Source organism: Poecile atricapillus, chromosome Z, assembly GCF_030490865.1.
Source record: "Poecile atricapillus isolate bPoeAtr1 chromosome Z, bPoeAtr1.hap1, whole genome shotgun sequence".
Classification (NCBI taxonomy): domain Eukaryota; kingdom Metazoa; phylum Chordata; class Aves; order Passeriformes; family Paridae; genus Poecile; species Poecile atricapillus.
The window spans coordinates 133,382,242-133,401,521 of record NC_081289.1 but is presented as its reverse complement, the minus strand read 5'-3'; the positions used below and the strand labels follow the sequence as shown (position 1 = coordinate 133,401,521).

Here is a 19,280-nt window from a genome sequence, read left to right as displayed (position 1 = left end):
ACATAGCTAGGGGGCTACATAATCTGATGAATTTGTTGCTTTTGTCTGGAATTCATAGTTTGAATTGGTATTACAGAAGCAGAGAAAAAGGAACAAGTCAGCTCCTTATTTCACTTGGAATGAATGTCCTGTGAATTATGTAAGAATAAACAGGGAGTGAACCAATAATGTAATTAATGACATAACAAAATTTATCTTTTTTTTTTGATTACTATGTCTTACTAGAGCAGTTTGGCTCCCAGGGAATCTTGTTTAAACAAAATATCTAACTACTTTAGAAAATATACTGTAGTGATTTTATAATGAAACACTCATTTGGAGCAGCAAGGGCTTTTAGATATTGGAGACATAATGTATGTAGAAGAGGGGTCACTGGTGTTCATACTTGAATTATGGCACTCATCTCCCTCTTGTTAGATTATGGACAGTAGGATGGAAGACTCTCTTTTTTTGTCCCATAATCTCCTCAGTCTTGAAGATTTTATTTTTTTAAGTTGTGAATAAGTAGGGCTCAAAAATACTATTTCTTGGTCACAAACTGATCCCACTTTACAGGCTTGATTTAGAGCTCTCTGAAAGACAGTAGCTCTAAATGTCACCAGGTTTTTGGATCAGATTCTTGAGACTAGATTTTACCTGTGCAATATGTGTAAAAAACTGTGAGTCACTTCAATTTTACTAACTTTTCCATTCAGCAAGCAGTCCAACATAGAAAGCTATGGGACTCTCATTCCAAGCTGATTATCCCCTTACTGATCTGATTGAGTCAATGTTGACTCCTCTTAGCTGAGCTCTGCACAAGCATCAGACTGTGATGTTGTTGTAGCCCACTGCTCCAAGTAAGTTTTGCCTTGACTACCATGGTTTTGTTGGGTTTTGGTTATTTCATCTGACAAGAACCACCTGATACACCTAAAGATTTTTACTGCCAAACTCAAGACATGAAAAGAGTAACATGTACTTGGACAGAAGGAGAGACCTATCTCTACGGACAGAATTTGCCATGATACACCTTGTCTTCAAGAGCAGGCATTTTGGATATAAGCAATAAATTGCCTGTACATAGGAGCAGGAGATGATGTTCCTTGTAAAGGCGATTCTTGACAGAAAACTTGTTTTCTCTGAGTGAAAGGCAGTAAAACAGATTTAGTCTCTTAGGTAGTTTGTTGGACTACATTACATGTTTAAGACTTTAAGAGAAAGGTATTATTACATGTGAAATTAATCTCTATATTGGAAAGAATACTGAATGAAAGTCTATGAATGGATAATGTAATGTTAGCCATTTCATGTGTAAATGCTTAATTTTGTGTTCCGGCTGAAGACTGTTGCTTTGAGCAGATTTTGAAATATTTTGGTTTTTTTTTTTTAATTTGCAGGCCTGGACACTTCAAATAGAAGTGGGCCACAAATCTTTCCAAAAGAAAAATTTTTAGCAGAAGGCTCTGATATCACTCTTTGCTGCATAGGAGGGAAAGGTCAAACCATTAAGGAATTCTCTGTATACCCAGCTGTTGATGTTTTCAAGTACACGAACAGTCAAGTCAGACTTCTCACTGTGGAAAATCTATCACATGACAAAGGGTCTAACATACATGTCTACTGTTACGATGAAGATGAGCGGTTGTATCAGGCAGCTTTCTTTGTGGGTAGTAAGTAAACACATTTTTACAGTTTTATTTTCCTCTTGTTATTAACTCAAGAATGACTGTAGAAAAAATGTACTGGGGAAGAAAGCTTGCTGTTAGTTGTCATGGTCTCATCATGTCTGGCCGAACTCTGTCTGACTTGAGATCTGTAAACTTATATAGAGAAAGCAGGAAAAAATAGCATTAAATTAATTGGCCCTATGACAGGTGGTTGATTCACAAATATACCCACCCATTTAGGAACTCAACTTCATTGTCTATGTGCATGTGGTAAAAGCTCAGCACAGTCTCCTTTTCAAAGGCTAACAGCAATTTTTAAAGATAGAAAAGAATACAGATTGACTAAATGAATTATCCTATTGATATTATTGACTCATGTATTATCCTAGCTATCTCTGCAGTTGTCATTGAATAAGCATAATTTCAGTAACAACATCTATAGTAAATCAGACTTCATGCTTATCTATTATTTCTAGCTTGTTAATGTATTAAAGAGGTTGATAAGCTTTGCCTTGACTGCCATGATTTTGTTGGTTTTTGGTTATTTCATCTGACAAGAACCACCTGATACACCTAAAGATTTTTACTGCCACACTCAAGACATGAAAAGAGTAACATGTACTTGGACAGAAGCAGAGACCTATCTCTATGGACAGAATTTACCACGATACACCTTGTCTAAAATGTAAGTCTTATTGTTATTCTAACTCTGATCTGTGCTGTACCACTCACCTTCTTTCCTTTTTTCCTTTAGAATCTGTGGAAATGCTTTTTCTCCATGTAATTAGCTGCTTGCCTTTTTCCACTTAACTGATCACTTATTTAAAAAAACTTGAGCAGTGCAGAGCTGCTCTGAATCAGACTCACTTTAACAATGTTTAGATCAAGTTCTGCCTGATAAAGCTTATTCTAACCACTCTTTTGAGTTAATATATTTGGATAGCATTCAGTAGGTATGAAGACACTCTGACATCAGGATGTAGATAACTTAAAAGTATAACATAATTATTGGGTAGCACACACAATAGGTAAGTAGGATCTGATTAGCTGGTAGGCTGGGTATTAGTGTGCTCATGATCCCTTGACACTAATGCTGACTCAAAGTTAGCACTCCGCCTGATTAATCTCCCTAGTTGTCTTCCTTTAGGATTTTAGAGCTTTACATGCTGATGTTTTCCTTCTTGAGTCCTTGAGCTACTGACAGTTCTATCTCAAATATCCTTCTTGTGTCTATAATTTCTGTAGTTTCAGCTGACTTCTTTATTTTTAAAAAAAATTAATCTGCAGACTTTCTCATAGCTCTTTCTTTAGCAGTCTAGGCTAAAGTCAAGGCTACACAGCTGTGGTACATCAGACGTGGCCCTTACATGAGGAGAGGGACTTTACAGCAAGGCCTGCAGAGAAAGGGAAACTCATAAACCAGGACAGAACCTCATAATCACAGCAAACCTTCATCAAAAGATCTCAGCAGAAAACAGGCCAGCATTGCACATACTTTCCTGGTCTCCACATCACTCACTTAAAGATACTGTAATGGTGATTTAAAAATGGAAGGTTAGAAGATGCATTTCAAGATGCAGTTGAAATTACAACTTCATTTAAAAACGTAATGCTAAACATGTTTCTTATTTAAGTCTTGGCAAATAAGTCCTTGATTTAGACAATCAGTAAGGAAATTTCTAAAAGCAATGTAGCTGTATCTTAAAAAGACAAACCTGGCTATTTCAAAAGAAACTCTATTTTAAAAGTATTTCTATTCATCATATTTCAAGCTAAGGGAAAGAAGTGGGTGACTTCTTACATAAGGCCCCTCAGCCTTATTTTTTATGATGCTGTATTCTAATTGGACATCAGAAACTTCCAAGACCTATGTTGATTGTATTTTATGGAAAACATCTTTCTCTCTCTTCGCCCTGCTTCCTACCTCTTCCTTTCTTTGACAGGTCATCCCAGAAAACGCCTCTGTGCAAAGCAAGTTGCTCTAAGCAGTGCTCCTGCTCTTGGGATATAGGCCAGCAGTGGATCTGGAATGTCACAGTGACTGTGGAAAACCCACTGGGAAAGAAAACTGCTGCAGATGTTTTTGATGTGAATCACAGAAGTAAGGCTTTTTTCTATGTCTTTGTTTAGGGCTTTTTGTTGCTCCTTCTGAGCTTGATACTACTGTGTCATGGTTTGAAGTATAGAAGTCCTTGATTTTTATCTTCATGGTTTAATTACTTATCTGTCCCTGTGCTATAGTTATCTGCTCTCTCTTCAGTTTCAGCTTTGGAAAGTTGTATTAACAGTAGAAAACAGCTTTATACTCCAAGGGTCAGATTTCTTTATTGGAATGAGCCCTTAATGTTTCAAAATCTGCCACTTTGCTGAAGCTGGTTAGTAGAAGAGAAAGCAAAATGGTGCAAGAATATAAAATGGGGAGTTTAAGCAAAATATCTGTGTAGATTACTTGGAAATTGTTATGATACGAGATGTGATACGTGTGTAAGAGCTATTGCTGGGAAAGAAGTGATCATGCTAACCTGTTCTTGGTTCTAATACGGGACAGTAACTTCCACTGTGCTATTGTAAGGGAGGAAGAGTAGTTCATCAGTGACAGAAGTCAGGTTATTCTCTGAGTAGTATCTAATGGCTGTTGTTCCTTATTCCCTAGTAGTTGTGTCCTTTATGAAGGAATGACCCAGTGGGCACCAGGTCCCATAAATTCCTTCCTACTCCTGCCTCAAAACAGGGGGATATTTCTTCATTCTCCAGCAGTATTTCCAGTTCTCCTTGAGTCTTCTTCAGTGTTCCCCAGGTTCTGTGACTGCCTGACCTGTTTGAGGAACCAGGAGACAACATGTGCTTTGTGCAGCTCAGAAGCTGACAAGACAATGGCCTATGAGGCTGATAGTGTAACTGCTGCATCCTGGCAATGCTTCCTTCCTCAGAGGCATTGCTGACAGTTTTGCCAGCCACGCTTTTCTATATGAAGGAACTTATGCTAAATGTCTGAGGCATAAGAATTCTAAAATTTGATTATCTGATTGTTTGGAAGTGGAAGGAACAGGTCAGGAAAGTGGAGGAGTAAACTGACAGGTTGTAGGGAGACAACACAATGTCATAAACTCAGTTTTCATGGGAAGTCAGGCTAGAAGAGTTTACATTCAATGTGATAAGTACATTAAAATTTTATTTTTAATAATTATTTTCCAGTCCTAGTGATAGTTGCAAGTTAAAGAAATTATGTATAATATATGTGATGAGTTAAGCTTTTAAATAGTTATTCCTGTGAAATCCTCCATGTTTTCTCTGATCCTGCAAATATTTACATTAGAACTTTCCTTACTTAAAGGATGACAGTAAGTAAAAGAAAATGTAAATCCATTTTTTCCAATTCTGCATGTGGTAATTTGGACCTTCTATATAAAATACAAACTCTTTTGAGTGTGAAAGTCCTCAAATTGTACTTAATGGAGTGCTGTAATTCAGTAATGTAATTCATGAAGCTTTAGGATAAATGGCTAAGGGTGTAAGCATAGCACTCACTTGCATTGCCATGCCCTCACATTGCATTGCATTCCTCATTATTATACAGATAATGTGGGAGAGTTTGAGATTTACTTCACTTACTGAATATTCTTATACAGCAGTAAAGGATCTCAGAAATTTTCTGGAAGAAGTAGACCTGGCACTGTTTACCGGAGGATACCTACTGACAGGAGTCAGTGTTAGAGCTGTGAATAAAATTTCTGTCAAAGAGGCCCAATTCTGGACTGTAGAAATGTGTCAAATTTTACCATGTTACATCAGGAATTTCTGCCAAGCACTGAATTAGAGAATTTTAATGGTTTGCAATAAATGTATTTCTTTCTTTTGTCCATGATGTTTTAAAACTTTTCTAAGTCAGCACAAGGAATTTTTTGAACCTTTAAATATTTACTTACATTTACATTCACATTCTGAAATGAAGTTCTATAATTCATGTTTCTTCTAGATTAGGAGAAAAAAATTTTACTACTCAGCTAAAATATTAATATTAACATTCTATTGCATATATTTTATGTTTTACAAGATCTAACTCAGTTTTTCTATTGCCAGTTTATCCCACTGCACCTTTCCAGGTTTGGGAAGATTGCACAGATACAGAAATTACATTACATTGGAATTACGAAAACTATGAAATTGACCTCTTTTGTCAGACTGAAGTGCTCCAACCTGATGGCAAAGTAGAACTGGTATGAAACCTGAATTTCCTAATCAAAAACATAGTGAGGATCTTTCTGATGTTATTAAAAAACAATTCCCTAGCAATGCAAATGCACTGTAAATCTTGTGGGCATGTTGATGTGTCTGTTTTCTGGATTTGTTTGCTTCCCAAGCTCTACACTGATTATGTGGTCCATATGGGCAGCCACTGTTGGCTCTAATTCACATTTCAAACACTGTCTGTACTCTGCCAGAAGTACATGGTGTTAATTGGTCTGACTGTGTCTCAGTGCTGTGTTGGATGGATTCTGAGATTTGTTGAAGTTAGTGAAAATACTGAAGGGCCAAATAATTGTAAAGTTGTATTATAAATACATATATATATTAGCTACTGGTTATATATATTAGCTACTGGTAATCTTGTTTTGTTTTTATTGCTCATGCTATTTCACCCACAACAGAGCAGTGTTGAAGATTTCTTTTGTATCAGTCCAAGCTCTTTCTGTGTGCTATTGACTGTAGCTGACGGTAGTGGTTCTGGTTTCTAGTGATGGAATCCCAGAACACTTTTTCTTCCCTTCCTCTTCAATCTCTGTGAAGATAATTTGAGTAGATTCCTTAATTTGTTCACCTCTTCCACAAACGGTGAGGCTGATGGACTCTTTGCCAATCTACTTTTCCCATGCTACTTCTCTGTAGGTCTTTTCTTAGAAGGCAGCTTGCCTTTAGCACATTAAAAAGGCACAGTGAAGATCACAGTCAAGCTGTGTTCTGTCCTGATTGTAGCTTAAGAGCTGTCAGATCAAGTGACCACTGCAGCTGGCCATTGCAGGAGACAGTTCTGAGGAGAGGCTTAAAAGCATGCTGGCTTTTTGACTCTTACTAGAACTCATTCTGTCTCGTAGGAGAGAGTGGGGTAAAGGGTGGGGAAAAAAAATGGAAGAAAAAACTAGCTGCAGATTGCTCTAAATAGATCTGGAACAGCTTACTTTTATATGAGGTAATAGCCCAAGACATTATGAGGGCAAGATCTCAGTACATTGCCTTCTGGATGTAAAAAGTACTCATGTGGAGAGTTCTGAGTGACTCAGTTACACAGAGGTGGCTTCCAGCCCTCTTTTTGGATCTCCCACTGTTTTGATCTTGTGCATTATTTGCTTTTTTTGATTGTTGTTCCATGACTGTCTTTCCCAAGTGAAGCCTAACTGAACACCTTGCTGAGGACACTGTTCTGAGCTGTGCCTGGTGTGTCTTTGTGTTTTGCAGCACAACAGCTCTGAGGTGGACTCAAAGCGTGTCACGGTGCGTGGGCTGCAGCCGTACACTGAGTACACGGCCAGGGTGCACTGCGGGGCGGCCAAGCACTTCTGGAGGTGGAGTGAGTGGAGCCAACCCCTGACCACCAGAACAAAGGAAGGAAGTATGTCCAACCTGTTGAGAAGCAAAGTTTGAGGGATGCTCCATGCTCTCCACCTCTTTTTGCTGTTTGTTGTTACTCTTCCACTGTGTAGCTAAAGCAGAGGTCTGTTGCATGCATAAAAGAAACATGCTAAGAAAACTTTAAGAAGATTATAATTGTCAGCCTGCCTCCTATAGGCAATGTCTTGGACATCCCCTCCAGTGCAGGCAGTGGGAAATCCAGCTGGCTGGGGAGGTGGACAGACTGAGTTACAGCACCCTGTGAGGCCTGGAGGAATAGTGCAGAGGCAGGAACAAGAGTCTGGTGACTGCAAGCAAAGATTTTCTAGGGAAATTAAGCAGACTTTAATTCAGAAAAAGGGAAAATTATGTTAAAGGATAATGTTTGGGCAAGACCTGGGAGTGATGGGGAAAAGGAGGTGTTGTGAGTGGGGTTTCTTCAAATGGGAGGAAGCAGTTAAACTGCTTATCCTTTCAGCACCCAGAGCATTCTTATTTTCTTGTTTTGCTATATTTATTGCAGCTCCATCAGGGAAACTGGACATATGGAGAGAAATTACACCAGTTCTGGGGGGACGAAATGTGACCTTGTTCTGGAAGGTGAGACATCCCTACAGAAAAAGAAACAATGACCTTCATAAAGGGGTTGGAAGTTTCTCCCATGATTCCTGTGCAGCTGATAGCAATTCAGTATGAAAATGTCTTTTACAAATCTAAAACAAATTGTATATAAAATATCTCAAAACACATGGAGCTATGATGGTGTGCTGTCCTGGAATTTCAAACATACAATTCTGTTTTTCTACGTATTGGAACAAGTCAGATACCATTACCAAGACTTCTGCATTTCCATTTCAACCAGTGTACGTATGAATGTATGGAAACAAGAGTTTATATTCTTACAAAAATAACACATCCTGTTAGTTATTTAAAATTCTAAATGATCCTCTCACATTTTTTCAGGAAGATTTACTAAGTTATTCTCTTCCTCCATAACTTTCTTTCTCAGCCAACACCAAGTTTTCAAGCAAATGGAAAAATTATTTCCTATGAAGTAACCTGGGAAAAAATAGAAGATGGCTCCAAGCCTGAAAGCATCTCCTTTTCTTCAGTCTACAACAGCACAAGGATTTTCATTGATAACCATTCCTATAGAATCAGTATCATGGCAAAGAACAATGTTAATTTTTCACTTCCTTCAGTGTTGATCATCTCTAGAGCTACAGATAACAGTAGGAGTATTTTCAGTTATAATTACATTATTAGAGCGTTGTTTCTACCTGTTTTGAGTGAAGTTATAATTTATCATCCTGGGCAACATATTGACCTTACCTCTTAACTGATGTCACTGCTGTCTGAAAATTATGACTGTGTTTTCTCCTACAGGGTGGCAGCTGTATGTTTATTGAGGTTAACAATAGTAATAATGATAATGTTAATAATAATGAGAATAATGATAATGTCTTCACAGAGCAAAGTACATTTAGCCTAAAACTAGGGTGTCAGATCTTCAGTAGGTGCCTTAATGCTGCAGCCAGTGCCAGTGTGGTTAGCCTCATATGACCCTCTGACTCTAGGTTTCTGCAGATGATTTTTTTTGTGAATGTATAGTAACAATTCCTGGATGGTTTCTGACCTGTTAGCTTTCAGCATGTGAAAAACCCCATATGGCATTTAGTGGAGGAATGCAACTCTTTTATTGTTGTTTTCAACTGGTTAGTATAGGAACTGTACTGATCTTCTTGTATGAGTCCAAAGTGTCATGCAGGAAAATAATAAAAGATTCTGTTTTGTTCATTCCTAGGCACCAAAAAGCTTAAGGAAGGACAGGTTAATGGTACAGATGATGGCATTTTTATCTCGTGGGAGCCCAGAAGTATATATGACAGTTACATTATTGATTGGTGTAACTTTCCCAGGTTGCAGCCTTGTGATTTGCTGTGGAAGAGATTTGGACCAAACACTTCCAGTGCTGTGATCAGCTCAGGTGAAAGCCAAACAACTATTCTTACTGACTGTGTAGCAGTCCTTTGAGCTGTGGGCATTAATTGAATTTAGAAAACAAATTATTTTATGAAGATTTTGAGTATTGAATTCTGTGCTGTGCAGGTGCAATTCTTCAAAGGCACGTGGCATCATGTTTTTCCTACCAAATTAATTAGACAACACAAATGTACCAGCACCTTTATGCCCTGGAAGGCAGGATACTATATTAGAAAACATATTAGAATAGTCAAATATATGTTACATATATTTGTATAATAGTAAAAATATATTAGAAAAGTCAACACAGTATTTTAGACAAAACCTCTTCTGAGTGGCTTATAGCAGCATCTTGAAGGAGGATGGTGAGGTTAATGAAGTAGTTAAAATAATTTTGGAAGAGAGATGTAGAAATCCTATCTGTAACATGGATCAGAAGTTTAGACTCAGGCAATTTAAACCCACAGTGTAGTGAGAGGTTTGGTGCTGTCAGTGTGCCACAAATGAGGTGTCTCAGTACCAGTCCTTGCTTAGGATCAGTTGCAGGTTTTTTTACCCTGGCTATGGCCAGTTGACCTGAATCCTTTCTGTCTGTGTGAAAGTTGCTCTGATACAATTCCACAGCTGCAAGAAGTTAGCTTTGCTGGAGTCTCTCAAGCTGAGAGCTCACTTTGGAATGGAACTCATTTGAACAAAATTTGATTGAACACACGTACATTTGCAATAATGGAAATGCACTTCAGTTCACACAAACATACAGAAACCTGCACGTAATGAAGGGGACTGTGGTAACACATGGGAAGAGTATTGTCAAATTCTTCGGTAGTTTGCACTTGCTTAATGTGAACGGGAGTGGATGTCGGTGAGGACAACAAGGAATCCTGGTACCTGGATATGTGTCTGCATCAAATATTCCAAAGCACAGCCTTTGCCTGTGCCAGAAATGTAAATGAAATTGTCTTTATTTTTGGTGCATTTGGAGTCAATTGTTCAGTCACCTTGAATACCGTATGGCAAAAAAAATGTATAAACCCCTCTTCCAGTTTGCTCTTTCAGACAGAATAAAATGTGTTTAATTCACATAATGCACACCAAGAATTGGCTTGCCCTCTGTTTCCTTTAGATGCTTTAATAGCACAATAGCACTCAGAGAATGTGTCCAATAGGTTATTGACCTCTGTAGGAAGCAATTAAATAAAAGTAACACTGGAAAACAAACCGTAACCTATTTTTGTTCAAATGTTTTTTAGCTGCTTTTGTTCCGGGGGTGAGATACAAATTCCGCATCTACGGTTCTGTTGCTAATAGAGCCTCCTTACTGGAAAAGAAGATTGGTTATCTCAGGGAGCTGCGTAAGTTAGCAACATATTTGGGGCTTGTGCATTTGCTAAATTGATCTGTCACAAATAGAATAATTTCCTCCTCCTACGGCTAGATAGAATTGCTTTTTGGTGTCCTTCCTGTATCTTCAGTGAGGCATTTAAAAGTTCTATATAAACATCCATTGCCCTACATGGACAATATTTGTGTAGTGCAGTGACCAGGCAGAGCCCATGTTTATTAGGAGAGCTAAATTATTATCAGTTATTGCTTCATGTATTGTGTAGATGCATGAAGGCTCTGTGAAGCTGACAGTTTTTGTAGAGAACTTTGGCTTTGGTCAGCTTTTAAATACAAGAAAGATATGAACATAAACACCACATGGGAGTGTGAATTTTTCAAATGATAAGAGAAAATACTCTTGAAGAATAATTGCAAATTTAACTCAAATTTCCTTTCTTCCAGCTCCTCGTCTTGACCCTGTTGTGAGAAAAGTTGACCTAAGTTACAATTCAGTAACACTGTCTTGGGATTCTTATCTCACAAATGAGTCAGAGCCTGGTTTTGTAAGAGGCTACCATGTTTATGTGTCACCTATAGAAGGGAACTGCAATCTGAAAGGATCTAAAAAGCACATTCTTTCAGGTAACTGAGCCCTCTGCCACAGAAAATTGTGTCATTGATACAGGTGATAGGCTTGTTGGTATTGCAGCATCTTGGAAGGTTCACATTAGGCAGTCTGACTGGCTCATTAAGCCACCTCTAGATTTCAACACCTGTTGCTTTTGGTTCCTCTTGGTGCATGAGGTGCTGGTAGGCAGAAGTGATTTCTGGCTTTATAATGATTTACAGCCTGCATCCTGTTTTCCATGATTCTTTTTTTAGCTCCAGAATAGACTCCTTTGGTACGACAGGAGGGATTCTGCCTCCTGTGATGTGAGTTCTCAATTAATGTTGAAAAACATCTGTTTGTGGTCTACTTGGATAAAAGTTATAAGAAGCATGTTAGTCTTACTAGGATTTGGGGTATTTTAGAAGCAGATGGGATACACTTCATTTCCTTCAAAATTGGAGCACTGTATAATGTAAATTCCCCTGTAAATTCTTTTTTAGTGAAAGTATTTGTGTGTATGCTCTACAGTGGAGTTCTTTCAGCAGAATTGAGCTGTGAAGTGGCACAAAGACACAAATTTATATCAGACCTTTCTGTTTCACATGCAAAACTGCTCCAGATGACTTCGGTCCATTATAATTTTCAGATGTTTCCAATACATTAAAGGAATACATTTTATTTTTTTTCTTTGCCTCGTCTTCTGCTTGGGTCAGGTCCTGTGTTCTTCTGCTGATTAGACTAGTGCCAGTATGAAAAGCAAAGTTTGAACTGAGGGAGGCTTATGTAGAAGTTGTTGTCAGAACTGAACTAACTATATAAGTACCATAATTCTGTAAGTAATTCCAGTTAGACTTTAAAAAGTTGAAATCAAAGATTTTCTGCTTCACTGCTTCTGCTAGCAGACAATGGGTGTGACTGAAAACAGCAGAAATAAGCTAACCCATTTCTCCCTGGGGTTTGGGAGTTGCACAATAGAGAGGCAAAAGAGCTCTTTTTTCAGGCAGAGATGTTTTGCTTTTGATTATCTTCAAAGAAATTGACATAGGCTTAAGGGCTACAGAATTCTGGTAAAAAAAAAAAAAAAGGCAAAATTCAAATTCTGGTACAATGCTCAAGGAAAAAGAAATCAAAATAAACAAGGTGCAGGTTTTGACAACAAGTTGTTAGATGTCTTCCAGAGAAGGGCAATGCTGTGGCCAGTCCAGTTAGAAGGGCTGTGAGTTCAGCCAGTGGCAGTGAGTCAGAATGTATCATCTTTCCCAGAAGAAAGTGTGCAAATTACAAAGAAGGCAGATTGCAAATGTTTTGTTATTTCAGTTAATTGGTTTTGTAATATTCTGGGGACAACTTAGTGCAACCTTTCAGTACCTAACAGGGAGCTTATAAGAAAGATGGAAAGAGACTTTTTACCAGGGCCTGTTCTGATAGGACAAGTGGTAGTGGTTTTAAACAGAAAGTATAGGCTTAGAATAGCTATTGGGAGCAGATTTACTGTGGGGGTAATGAGGCTCTGGAACAGGTTACCCAGAGAAGTTGTGGATGCCCCATGTCTGGAAATGTTCAAGGCCAGGCTGGATGGGGCTGAGTAACGTGGTTGAGTGGAAGGTGTCCCTGTCCATGGCAGAGGAGATGGAACTAGGCAATCCTTAGGGTGCCTTCTAACCAAAAGCATTCTTTAATCCTGTGATTCTATCTTATTTGTTTTGTTTTAGATGAATCAGAGCTATGTAAATACACGATTGAAAACCCAGAAGAAAAGAGATACACCGTGAAACACCTGATGCCAAACACAAAATACAAAATAGTGGTTAAAGCATTTACAGGTGGAGGAGAGACTCCCATTGTTAACTTTAGATACATAGATACACCATATAATTGTGAGTACATATACTGTGAATAATGTCCTCTAGCAGAAGGATTTAAAATGTTATAATAACCTTCCTTTCGTAAGGGAAAACATTTAATTCAATGCAACATCCACTTAAGAAAGAATCCGACTGAGAAGTGATATGAGCATGACATTTGGATACGATGACATTTTGATACTTCTAAATAGAAAGGATTTTTTTCTAAATTTTAGAACAACCCTAATTAACGTCTTATTTACTAATTTAAATCTTATTTATTTTACGCCTTATTTAATTCTTATATCCTTCTGGGAAATAGCTCAATAGATGCACATTTGCATGCCTAGTGAGTCCTGTTTGTTAGAACTCATTGAAGAATTGTGTTTGGATTTAACTGGTTTTAAAATACTGGAATACCTTCAGACTTGTGTGCAAACAGGTAATTCCTGTATGGACTTTTGCACTGCTGATGTTGATTCTTACTCTCATCAGTCCTTAAAACCATTGCCAAATTCACTCCTTCATAAGCCAACACAGAAGGGTTGTTGGGATGGGCACAGTGTTTTGCTAACTGGGCAGATTTGATCACCAAAGCAGAAGAGGAAATCACTTGCCCATAACTTTGTCCCTTGAAAGTACCAGTCAGCAGGGCTGCGAAGCTTAGAATCCAAACTAGAGATGCCTGGTTTTGCAAATCTTATTGGGGTTGGAGATGAAAGGGAAGGGATGGGAAAAGGGGAAGGATTGTCTAACGTGAAGTGACTCCATGTTTTAGGCTAACTACTGCAGTGTCTGGCCATCATGGCACCCTCATGGGCACAGTTCTGCTTCTAGCACACAAGCTCTAGCTTCCATTAGCCAGCCATGCCTTTGTTCAGCCAAGCAGAGAAGAAAAACAAGGGCTTAATTAACCGTCAAGAGAAACAAGGAGAATGTAATGTGTCCATCCATTCCCTCCTGTGGTGTGGGGATACACAAACTCTCTGGCACAGGGCAGGGAGGCACTGGACAAGGCAGAGGGAGAGCAGAGGGAGAGCAGGCACTAACTAGCACTCCCCTCAGCCCACCTAGAGCCTCAGCTGTTTGTGAACAGCATAGCCTAAGGCTGTCTTCTGGATAGAAGGAAATGAAGAGATCCCTGAATCGGCATAAATCCTAGGAGACTTGAACACTTGTGTAGTGTTTTTCTTGCTATAGTGAGTCCAAAATGGAGATACAGTTGTTGTTCATACCTCACGGTAAAAATCTGTTTTCTCTGTGGGTCTGAGAGAAAACTAAAAACAATACTTAAGTGAGGTTATCATTGCCTTAATTTTTGTAAATTACTCTTACAGCTAAGGTGCCAATATGAGGCAAATAAAAAGAAATCTAGTTATAATTCAATTCTGGTAAAGGGGATCAAGGTCTAAATGCTTACAGAGATATCCCAGAACTTCCAGCCAAGCTACCTTGCAACCATGGACCACACAGTTTTGCTGCTGAGTTAGTGGCAGGCATCCCATGCAGACTTGATGTTATTTTTGCCCGAGAAACTCAATCTGGATTGAATTTAATATGTGAGAATTTAAAAACAAAATTTTAAAGTTATTTTTATTCCACAGCAAACATGCTGTACTTTGTTGCTGTGCTAGTGATAGTTCCAGCCCTAGTAGCAGCTATATGCCACTGGAAGATGAAGTGGTAAGTTGTACAGCATGTTTCTATTGTAGACTGAGAATATAATCTAACTAATCTAACAAACCACTGCTGCAGTTTGTTGCTTCCATCCCATTGCAAGGCCTCATTAATTTCTTCCTTTGGCTTTCTGACTGTGTGGATGTTTTAAGTAATTGGCTTGTGGCATTTCTGAGACACTGGTCATCTGCTGCTGTGCCTGTACACATCTATGGGTAGCTTCTGCTGGTAGAGTGTGCTTTGATAAAAGAACAAAAATTACATTTGTTTTGGTCTCTTCTTTCCAGGATGAAGGAGTGCTGCTGTCCTGTAATACCTAGTCCTAACAAGAGCAAAGTACTGTCATTCAAAGACTTTAATGTAAGATCACTGAAAATCCAGAGTTTTTACTTTGTCCATTCTTTGCTTAGTAGACTTGAAAAAAAAAATAAACCAATATACTATTCTTGTGTTGACTGCATTTAAAAATTAACTTCTTGTCAGTTTTTGTATTGGCAACATTTAATTATTATACACAAATTAACACAGTTTAATATTACCATTTGTTGGAGAACTCTCCTTTTGACATTCACATGACTCTGCAATGACCAGCTTACTTTGCAGCATGTTACTGCAAAATGAAAACGTACAACTGGAGAATAAATGTAATCTTTTGATCAGCAGGTGATTCCCCCACTGTAACTGTTCAAACCCCTGCACTGTCTGAACTCAGCAGCCCAGAGGATACTGGACTTCCTTGCAGCCTTCCTTGTGTCTGCCCCAGTTCCCTCGGGAGAACACTGCAGGGCCCTGCACTTGCTGGCCCTGGGAGGATGCAGGGGGTTCTGCCAGGCACTGCCAGGCCTGGCTGGGAGGATTGGCAAAGGGCCTTCAGCTTCTTCGGTACCCCTTCAACCTGGGAGCTGCTGCCTGGGGGCTCCAAAAGCCTTTGCCTTGGCTCAGGTGGGGCTGCTGGTGTTCACTGAACAGCAGCACTAGAGTGAGGAGTGAGGTACACAACAGCCACTGCTGCTGTTTTCCTGTTGCTTCTGCCTCAAAATAAAACCAGCACACATCAAAAACCTGGCAAAGTCTTTAGACTAGAGAGACATGGTTCCTTCCTCAAATGTAGTCACTGTGAGTTTACTTAAAAAAGAAATCTCTAAATAAATAGTCTGATAAATTTCACATAAAATGCAGCTTTTATTGAGCATCCTCTACATAGGTTTTCCTTCCAATTAATTTACTTGGAAAGTGTAAATGAAAAAAAAAACTGTGTAGGAATATTAGAATTCCGTAAAGTAATCACTATCTCTACTCTGGGCTTCTTTCATTGAGTAATTTCTTTGTTTAATGATTCTCTTGCAGATTGATTCTGAGAAAGTGCTGAAGATAAATGACTGCCTTCCTGACATGTTAGCCATTGACAGTAATGCTGAAGCTCAGAAATTGCATCCTGTTACCTGGAGCCCATTATCTTCAGCACCAACTGAAGATAAGATTGATGGTCACATTTCTTCCTGGATTTACCCTAGTGAAAATGTAGTGAGAAACTTCCCACCCACACCTACACCTCAAACTCATACTTGTTTTGAGAATTTTGCTTATTCTTCTCCACTTAAGACTGAATCTGATCCCTACCAAATATCGAAGACACTGGAAGCAGGCAAGACAAATCAGGCAGTGGTGCTGTACCAGCCTCAATGCTATTTAGATATTTTTCATGAGGATGCAGCCTCAACCACCAGAGAAACAGCTGAAAGAAAGAACAGTCTGAAATACATCTCACAAACAGATGCACGCTGTCTGGGGGGCAGGCTTTGAAGTTCTGTCCTCCAGTGAGTCCATCCAGTGTTTGGCTATATACTATAAATGAGAATTTCTAAAACCACAACTTCTTTTGATTAGGTCTCTCACAAGCCCAGCTGCCTGACTTCCACTAATATGGGAAAGCTGTTGTTTCTGGACTAGTTTTGAGTACTGTTTTACACAGGAATTACGTGTGCTATGGTTCCATTACAATTTACGGGCATTAGATGAGATTTATAGGCTGATTTGTGGCCTGTATTATGCAGGAAGTTACATCACAGCAATCTGTCACGGGCTCATGCAGAGAACTGCTTTATTTTGCTGAGATTAAAACTTTATTCATAAAGTAGAGGAGCAAATGAAACAAGGGGGAAAGTTGTGCTGCTCAAGGAGTATATTTCTCTTGCAGTGTTCTGTGTGCTGTGGCCACCCCAGCCAATGGGTACCGTGCTGCTGAGGATGAGGCATTGCCCAGCCCAGTCATTTTAGGGGCTGGGTTGTATTTTTTCTCTCTCTCAAATGATGTCAGGAATCATTGTAGAAGCATTTCCTGTACACACTGTGGCTCATTCCTAGAAGATTTGAGTACTGCCCAGAGCACCCAAGTCCAGTGATCATCCTGCTTTTACTTCACCCGTGTCCTAACTACACTTGATGTGTGAAAGAGCACAGAAACCAATTTTTATAGGGAAGACCCCTCTTCCATTTCTTTTAGCTGGGACTCCTCACACTTTTGCCTTCTCTGCCTAAAGACCCTTCAAAATAGTCTTAACTACTCATTGAAGAGATGTAGGGAGTTAGGTGGGAAGACGTTAGCTTTCCAGAAGGACAGAGGTGGTACCACGTGGCATCCATCTTCTGCTTGCGTGCATGAACTGAACTTTTGGCATTGACCCCTGTACTTCCATAGGAAGCCCCAACCAACCAGCCAACCAACCACCAACCAACCACCAACCAACCAACCAACCACCAACCAACCAACCAACCAACCACCAACCAACCACCAACCAACCAACCAACCAACCAACCACCAACCAACCAACCAACCACCAACCAACCAACCAACCAACCACCAACCAACCAACCACCAACCAACCAACCAACCAACCACCAACCAACCACCAACCAACCAACCAACCAACCACCAACCAACCACCAACCAACCACCAACCAACCACCAACCAACCAACCAACCACCAACCAACCAACCAACCAACCACCAACCAACCACCAACCAACCACCAACCAACCACCAACCAACCACCAACCAACCAACCAACCAACCACCAACCAACCACCAACCAACCAACCAACCAACCACCAACCAACCAACCAGCCAACCAACCAGCCAACCAACCAACCAACCACCAACCAACCAACCAACCAACCACCAACCAACCAACCAACCAACCACCAACCAACCACCAACCACCAACCAACCAACCACCAACCAGCCAACCAACCAACCACCAACCAACCACCAACCAACCAACCACCAACCAACCAACCAACCACCAACCAACCACCAACCAACCACCAACCAACCACCAACCAACCAACCAACCACCAACCAACCAACCAACCACCAACCAACCAACCAACCAACCACCAACCAACCACCAACCAACCAACCAACCACCAACCAACCAACCAACCACCAACCAACCACCAACCAACCAACCAACCAATCAACCACCAACCAACCAACCAACCACCAACCAACCAACCAACCACCAACCAACCACCAACCAACCAACCAACCAACCAACCAACCAACCACCAACCAACCAACCAACCAATCAACCACCAACCAACCAACCACCAACCAACCAACCAACCAACCAACCACCAACCAACCAACCAACCAACCAACCAACCAACCACCAACCAACCAATCAACCAACCACCAACCAGAGAGGCTGGTCAGAAGCACAGGTGTATGAATCCCATTTGTGAAGAACATCATATTCAGGCTGCATACATCTACATCTCCCAGCACTGTTTTAAAGTGTGTTAAAAAAACAAAACAAAACAAAAAATTATTGTAACACTCAATCCCTACAGTAGGCAGCAGTAAATTTGGCCTTTCATTTTGATTTTAGGAAAGCATACATTTGTAATGAAGCAGTACAGTTGGAATTGTAGCTGAAAATCTCATCAGATTTACCTCAGTGGACAAGGAGCCCTTTGGTTTGGCTCTTTTTGGTGTTTGGAATCTGTCACAGAGATGGTTTCAACTTTAGAGCACAGCATAAGCGATTCTCAAAGGTGGAAAAGATGGTGTCTGACAATTTAATGTTCAGCTAGTTTGCTAAAATGCAGTTACTTGACTTCCCTGTGTTTAACTAGCTAAACAGACTCCTACAGCTGCAAGGTGAGAGAATTCTGATACTGAACCACATCTAGTTTTTATACTATTGCTTACAGATATTGTTGCAATGTCACAAGCTGTGTTGCAACAGGAAAACCACTAAGACCCTGTACAGCCTGTGAGCTGAGGCAAGCACTGACTGCAGAGGGAGTTTTCAGCCAGGAAAAAGGGAGGTAAAGACAGAGAGGTGGGCAGATGTGTCTGGAGGTGTTCAGTCCATGCCATGCAATGCCCATCTGTGTGCTGTGCGTTGGTGCAGGTGGCTCACAGACTTGAGAAGCAGAGAAGAGTTTGCAGCACGGTCCTTCCTTTCAGTCTCCAGACAGCTGAGTAAGGGAACAGCTGGGCATGTTCTGCTGGAGGACAAGGGAATGGGGAGGGCAAGGGAGAAGGCTGATGCTATTTGATGGATACATCTTAGGGAAACA

General features: G+C 39.9%; 1 protein-coding gene across 1 annotated transcript in view; it reads left to right on the top strand.

Moving 5' to 3' along the window:
• The window catches only part of OSMR (oncostatin M receptor), a 37,070-nt gene extending 19,694 nt beyond the window's left edge, over positions 1–17,376 (top strand). Inside the window, exons 6-19 of the mRNA XM_058864338.1 lie at positions 1,380–1,652; positions 2,208–2,334; positions 3,593–3,750; positions 5,730–5,866; positions 7,104–7,257; positions 7,780–7,856; positions 8,266–8,488; positions 9,061–9,243; positions 10,490–10,591; positions 11,025–11,204; positions 12,885–13,049; positions 14,621–14,699; positions 14,981–15,053; positions 16,041–17,376. Coding sequence (XP_058720321.1) covers positions 1,380–1,652; positions 2,208–2,334; positions 3,593–3,750; positions 5,730–5,866; positions 7,104–7,257; positions 7,780–7,856; positions 8,266–8,488; positions 9,061–9,243; positions 10,490–10,591; positions 11,025–11,204; positions 12,885–13,049; positions 14,621–14,699; positions 14,981–15,053; positions 16,041–16,496 — 2,387 coding nt within the window. The 3' untranslated portion in view covers positions 16,497–17,376. The remainder of the gene's footprint in view (positions 1–1,379; positions 1,653–2,207; positions 2,335–3,592; positions 3,751–5,729; positions 5,867–7,103; positions 7,258–7,779; positions 7,857–8,265; positions 8,489–9,060; positions 9,244–10,489; positions 10,592–11,024; positions 11,205–12,884; positions 13,050–14,620; positions 14,700–14,980; positions 15,054–16,040) is intronic.
• The last annotated feature ends 1,904 nt before the right edge of the window (positions 17,377–19,280 follow it).